Below are 6,226 nucleotides of genomic sequence, written 5' to 3'. Positions count from 1 at the left end.
GTGTGTGTGCGCGCGCATGTGTTGTTTTGATTTAAGTTTTAATTTTTCTTTGTTTAATTTTTGTTCTTCTCTCCTTCAGATTGTCGAATAAACAAAGAAGATGTGGAAAACGCATTTCAAATGGTGGACAAAAGCAAGTGCAAAGTGTTTCTGTGTTTACCGTTTGAAATGTGCAATGAAATTGAAGATACATTACTAAATCATGATATTTTAATTGACGAAATATTTTCTATCAATTGGTGGTAATCTTGATAAATAAAACCACTTTTCCATGTATTATTAGAACATACATCCCCCAAATTTTGTTGGAAGAGAAATCATAATTTTATTCTAGCTTTTATTTTTTAAATATTTTTTTTCTTCTCTTTTGCAACTCTAATTTGCCATTCTATGTGTTCTTCCACAATGCTCATCTCTTTCTGGCACAGACAAATGATTCTGAAATTCAAAAAACTCCATGAGTCCTTCCAACTCTTGCTTGTGGTTTAAAATAAATGCCAGATTTACAGGCTTTCGCTACATTTCCTGTATTTCAATATATTTAACGTTTATTTAAGCATATTATAACATTAAAACCATGATATACAATAAATATATCACTAACAGAGAAACGGAAGTCGCGTATCTGTTGGTCGCGTAATATATCGTCTGCTTTCTTTCTCTTTTCATTACTAAAGATATCGTCTGCTCTTCCTATTTTACTGCGTCATATGTCGTCTGCTCTTTTCATTTCATCGAGCAATACAACGAACCTACCTAACAACTGCTGCATCTATTTCTTTTTATGTCTCTCTGTCCTCTCTCTCTCTCTCACACACACATCCTTTCTTTCTTTCTTTCTTTCTTTCTTTCTTTCTTTCTTTCTTTCTGTCTGTCTGTCTGTCTGTCTCTCTCTCTCTCTCTCTCTCTCTCTCTCCCCTCTCTCTCTCCCCCTTGCTCTCTCTCCATGTATGCTCAATTATCAATATTTCTCTTTTAGTTATTCTTTACATTTCCCTTTAAGTTACCCCCTCCACGTTTTGTCTTTTTCTCTGTAACCATCAGCTACCCATACATACATTTACGCACGAACTCACACACGCACGCGCGCACATACATAATACATACATACATGCAAACTAAAAAGAGAACAAGAAAGGAGACAAACTCTACGGCAGTAAACTGTGGTCTGTTAAAACATTTTATGAGAATATCAAGGTCAGAAAAGAAATATATCAGAATATAAAACAAGAGATAGATATACTATCAAAGTAAATAGTGCTAAAGTTAGAAATATGTTTTGATGTCGAAATCAGAAGATAAATAATGTTATTTTAATAACATTAAACTATCTCAGCGACTGCCATTTCGTCACCTATATTACTGACCTCAACAAGAACTAAATAATTTAATCAATTCACCTGGATTTATGAGGTTTGTTTATTTAAGTAATCAAATGTAAGCGACTCTTGTCAGCAGCTGTGATGGCCGAGTGGTTAAGGCGTTGGACTTGAAATCCAATGGGAGTTTCCCGCACAGGTTCGAATCCTGTTCACAGCGATGTGAGCATTCGGTGCTTCTTTTATCGTGAGTCTTAAAATTATTTCAGATATAGTTGTTGTCGAAGGATATTAAATTAACATATTCACGTTCCAATCTACCAGAAATATAAAGAATATAATCGGAAGCTATCGTTTTGATTCTTGCCGTTCACCGTGCATGTGACGATTTATGGAATTATCGATAGCTGCTTGTTTTCCATTTCCATTGGAATATTTTATTGGAAACATGAATTCGGGATATCAAAATAGAAAATAAAGAACTGCTAACTATTTATTTTGCTAATTTCTCTCTTAGAATAATTTCAAAGTTGATTGTAGTGAATCTGGTGTAACTAAGTTGCAATGCACTGTCATATGTCACCTTTTGGAAAGTAAAATCTCAACAAAGAATTCGTCTGAAATGCATCCTGGTTCCTCCCTTGTTTGTTTTGCTGCAGAATTTGTGAAATCCAGAAAGAGATTCTGGCAGCTCTCCGCCCTCAGTAACACTCTGCCATCTTTTATTTATTACCCCGTGAATCAGAAAACTCGAAATGTATATAATGTGGGTAGATTTATAGTTATTTATTTGAAAGTTCCACACGTGGAGATTGCAGACGATATATGAACTTCCTCGTGTTCTCTTAAATGAAGAGAAAAATAACTGATAATAATTTAGACTAATGATTCTCTGGGTAACTGAAGAATAAGATGCGTCTTTTTATAGTTATTTGAAGAAATTAGTGCTGCCAGCAGCTGTGATGGCCAAAACTAAAAATAAAGATATTCCTTTAGAAACTAAAAGATAAAAATGCATCTTCTCTGATGAGAGGAAAATCATTCCCAAAATATATCTGCAAAAGGTTCCACCCCAGCTATATTTCTGTTTTCTTAAGAGAATAGAATGTTTTCATATCGCTTGCAATCTACACAACTAAACTCTTCGAAATAAATATCTGTTGCATAAGATGGATAGCTGGATTTAAAATACTGTATATTATTCAAATAAATTACCTCTGTTGATATACGCATGGACACAATTCCGTGTCTCTGTCTTCGTAAGTCCTGATGGATTTTGGAATAAACCTTTGTCTGCTTTGTTAATTGTAGTTCTACATGAATGCTCACATTCAATGTCTTACGCCTATACTATTTTTAGATTCAAAGAAATGCAAAAGTATATCACCATTTACTTGTCTGGATATAGAGACAGAAATTAAGTATTCCGAGAAATGTGTAACTTAACCGCAGCTGCGATGACAGCGTGTTTAAATCGTTGAGTTTAGGTCGTTGAGCCAACGAGATTCTCCTGCAGAGTTTCGCACCCTTCGTTTAAAATTCCACGTTGGTATATAAATGATTCGAGGGTGTTGATCACGATTAATATTAGATCTTTTTTTTTTTTATATCAACATAATCCTATTCTATATCCTCGAAAACGCATCCCTGGAAAATTTCAGTGAAAATATAAAAATGTGCATTTTAGAGGAAGTTATGGATGAAGAAAGTCAAAAGAGGGAAATACTACTGCTGTTATGGCGACCTTGATGGAAAAATAAACACGATGACTTGAAATTTGAAATCTTGTCAATATTCTTCTCAGCACGAAGTAAAGCGATACAGCAATTAACCTTAAAAGAAATTTGTTCAATATTTCCTCGAAATTCAGCGAAATTATTTCTCCATTTACCTTCATCTACTGGACTGAATAAATCAATAAATACTTTAAGATAGCTTTCTGCCGGAGCTGTGATGGCCGAGCGGTTAAGGCGTTGGACTCGAAATCCGATGGGATTTCCCCGCACAGGTTCGAATCCTGTTCGCAGCGATCATTGAAAATATTATTTTTTATTAGTTTTCTAAAATGAAGTTTATTCATTTGAAAATTATGAGTGATTTTGTTTCATTTAGCTTTCATAACCTATGTTAAAATATTTCACCATACCAAATTACTGTGTTTTGCAAAATCTTTAGATTTGATGTCCTAATTCGACATCAATAGAGACGTAAGTTCTATTTTATTCTTTTATTATTTATTTGTCAATTGGCTAACTATTGAACCAGTTAACTAATCGATTGTTTGAGCAATCGTTCAGTTAATCAATCAATCAGCTAGGTTTGTCAAAATCTTTTCATCGCCATTTGCTTTATACAGATCTGAAGTAGAAAGGGGATATCATTGATGAGATCATAAATGGTGACGAAAGAACTTTAACAAACCTGATTGATTGACCAACGATCTATCGTACAATCGATTAATCAATTAGTTAAATAGTTAACCAATTAGCAAATAAATAAATGAAACAGAACCAGAGTATATATTTATCATTGGCATAATGATCCTCCCGAGGTGCAAGAAAATATGTTTCAACGCATAAGTTCACTCTTTTTTGCAAACCAAATTCAAAAACAAAAAGAACATCGACTCCGCTTTGTAGTCAAGTCGCCGAGATAAGAAATATTTTCAGGAAACCGTTTCTACAGAGCTGCTGTGATGGCCGAGTGGTTAAGGCGTTGGACTTGAAATCCAATGGGTTATTCCCGCACAGGTTCGAATCCTGTTCACAGCCTAGATAAAATATTGGTTTATATTTAAAAAAAAAAACGACGACAAATATGAATATGTTGCTCAATTCAATTTTGAACTCCATCTGCCAATACGAATGAAAATCGAGGACTACATAATCACATATATCCCTCCGTGTACTCAGCTGGCTTATCACCAAAGACGTTCCGGAGGAGACCATCCCTTTTGTTTTTCTTTTTTCTAGACTATACCCAACAGACTTTTGATGGAAATTTCCATGCTATTTCTAGCAAGTAGTGTGACCGCTCAGAGGCCTCATCGCTGGCTCGATATTGTTGTTGTTCATGATGATGATGATGATTATGCTGGTGATGGTGATGCTTATAATGACAACGATGATAATGGTGATGATGATGATGATATGATGATAATGATGACGGTTATGATGGTGAAGATGATGACAATACTGATTGAGGAAATGATGACAACAATGGAGATCGTGGTGGTGATGACGACGTTGATGAAGCTAGTTGTGTTGGTGATGATGACGATGATCGTGAAATTTAATGGTGAAGAACCGAACAACACGAATCACCGATTTCATAAATTGATTCCAGTATGAATCTTAAGAGAATATATACACACCCGAGGGAGAGTGCATACATACAATATACAATATGATATAATATCAAATATATATACTAAAAAGCCAAAGGTTTAAAAAAAAAGAAAAAAGTTAACCCGTTCCCACGCCGGGAATCGAACCCGGGCCACCTGGGTGAGAGCCAGGAATCCTAACCACTAGACCACATGGGAAACTGCATTTTAGCATCGAACTATAACGGTTATAAAATATTCTGGTTCTATAAATAACCGTTTCAATCGATTCTTCATCAAATGGAGAATATGTGTTGCAGTTCCTGCCTCGCTGTTCCATACCTAATTCTGTGTGAGTGTGTGCATGTATGTGTGTGCCTGTGTGTGCATGTATGTGTGTGTATGTGAGTGTGTGTGCATTTTGCATAGAGCAACAGACAGACAGACAGATGCACAGACAGACAGACAAAGATGGTCACAGACAAGCAGACAGACAGACAAACAGACAATCAGATAGACACACACACACACACACACACACACACACACATACACACAGATGGAAAAGCAGACAGACAGACGGACGGACTGACATGTAGCTACATAAATACACTCTAGAAATACACGGAAGAAAACTTGCATTCACACATACACACAAACACACAAACATACACGCATGCGCAAAACAATCACGGGTTAATGTTTACAATATTACCCGAAAACGAAAAAAAATTATTGCAACGGGTGTTAAAAAATGTGTATGAAACGAATATGAAAACAAAAATGCGCGCAAAGCAACGGGGTGGGGGTGGGGAGAGGACTTCAGAAAATTCACAAGATCCGAGTTTATCCCTCATAAACTTTTAGGAAAATGGGTCTTTTTTAAATGAAATTTAATATAAATACCTTTCAAAAGGCATAGATTACGATTATAAAAAATTCTGTGGGTAAAATCTTTTCCGAGGGGGTGGTGAGAGGACTTTCGGAAATCGAGTTTAATGGATGTTTAAGAAGCCAGTTGTATATCTATCTATCTATCTATCTATCTATCTATCTATCTATCTATCTATCTACACACACACACATACACACAAACAAATCTTTAAGGAATTGTGATGCAATGTCTCTCTCCTCCACTCCGCTTTTCTCTCTGCTTATTTGTCTGTCTCTCTCTACACACACATTGACATATATAAGAAATGTATGTAAATATATATGCACGTATGTATGCATACATCACATGTATGCAAATCAGGTTGGCTGATAATGAGGTATCCTGATAAACGTCGGCTATATTTAGTGATCTAGATTCAAAGTTCTCTGGGTCTCCGAGAAAGAGCGGCACATTTTGTCTGAAGTGGGGAAATGATCATGAAATGGATCAGAAAGATTACCCGCTGCCATCCACGAGACAAAAAAAATTTTTCTCTTTACTTAAAAGAACAGTTAACACGTTTTTACATCATTTCAATCTACACCATTAAAAAGGCTTTCAAATACAGTTAATTATTTTATATATTTCAGGCACTCTGTCACACACACACGTGTATATCCGTAGGTATGTATATATATGTGTGTTTGT

General features: G+C 35.4%; 1 protein-coding gene and 4 non-coding genes across 6 annotated transcripts in view; 4 read left to right on the top strand and 1 right to left on the bottom strand.

Annotated features, from left to right (window-relative positions):
• The window catches only part of LOC106871409 (oxidoreductase NAD-binding domain-containing protein 1), a 14,324-nt gene extending 13,675 nt beyond the window's left edge, over window positions 1-649 (top strand). For both annotated transcript variants that reach the window (XM_014917846.2, XM_014917838.2), the window contains exon 7: window positions 80-649. In XM_014917846.2, the coding sequence (XP_014773332.1) occupies window positions 80-246 (167 nt within the window). In that variant the 3' untranslated portion in view covers window positions 247-649. The remainder of the gene's footprint in view (window positions 1-79) is intronic.
• An 808-nt stretch (window positions 650-1,457) lies between these two features.
• On the top strand, window positions 1,458-1,539 carry Trnas-uga (transfer RNA serine (anticodon UGA)). The gene has a single exon. It is a non-coding gene; the product is annotated as a tRNA-Ser (tRNA).
• Window positions 1,540-3,266: 1,727 nt separating this feature from the next.
• Trnas-cga (transfer RNA serine (anticodon CGA)) lies at window positions 3,267-3,348 on the top strand. Its single transcript has one exon. It is a non-coding gene; the product is annotated as a tRNA-Ser (tRNA).
• Window positions 3,349-4,008: 660 nt separating this feature from the next.
• Trnas-uga (transfer RNA serine (anticodon UGA)) lies at window positions 4,009-4,090 on the top strand. The gene has a single exon. It is a non-coding gene; the product is annotated as a tRNA-Ser (tRNA).
• Window positions 4,091-4,791: 701 nt separating this feature from the next.
• On the bottom strand, window positions 4,792-4,863 carry Trnae-cuc (transfer RNA glutamic acid (anticodon CUC)). Its single transcript has one exon. It is a non-coding gene; the product is annotated as a tRNA-Glu (tRNA).
• Window positions 4,864-6,226: the final 1,363 nt, after the last annotated feature.

This window comes from Octopus bimaculoides, chromosome 18, assembly GCF_001194135.2.
Source record: "Octopus bimaculoides isolate UCB-OBI-ISO-001 chromosome 18, ASM119413v2, whole genome shotgun sequence".
Taxonomy (NCBI): domain Eukaryota; kingdom Metazoa; phylum Mollusca; class Cephalopoda; order Octopoda; family Octopodidae; genus Octopus; species Octopus bimaculoides.
The sequence above is the reverse complement of the archived record's forward strand: the minus strand, read 5'-3'. Positions and strand labels throughout refer to the sequence as shown.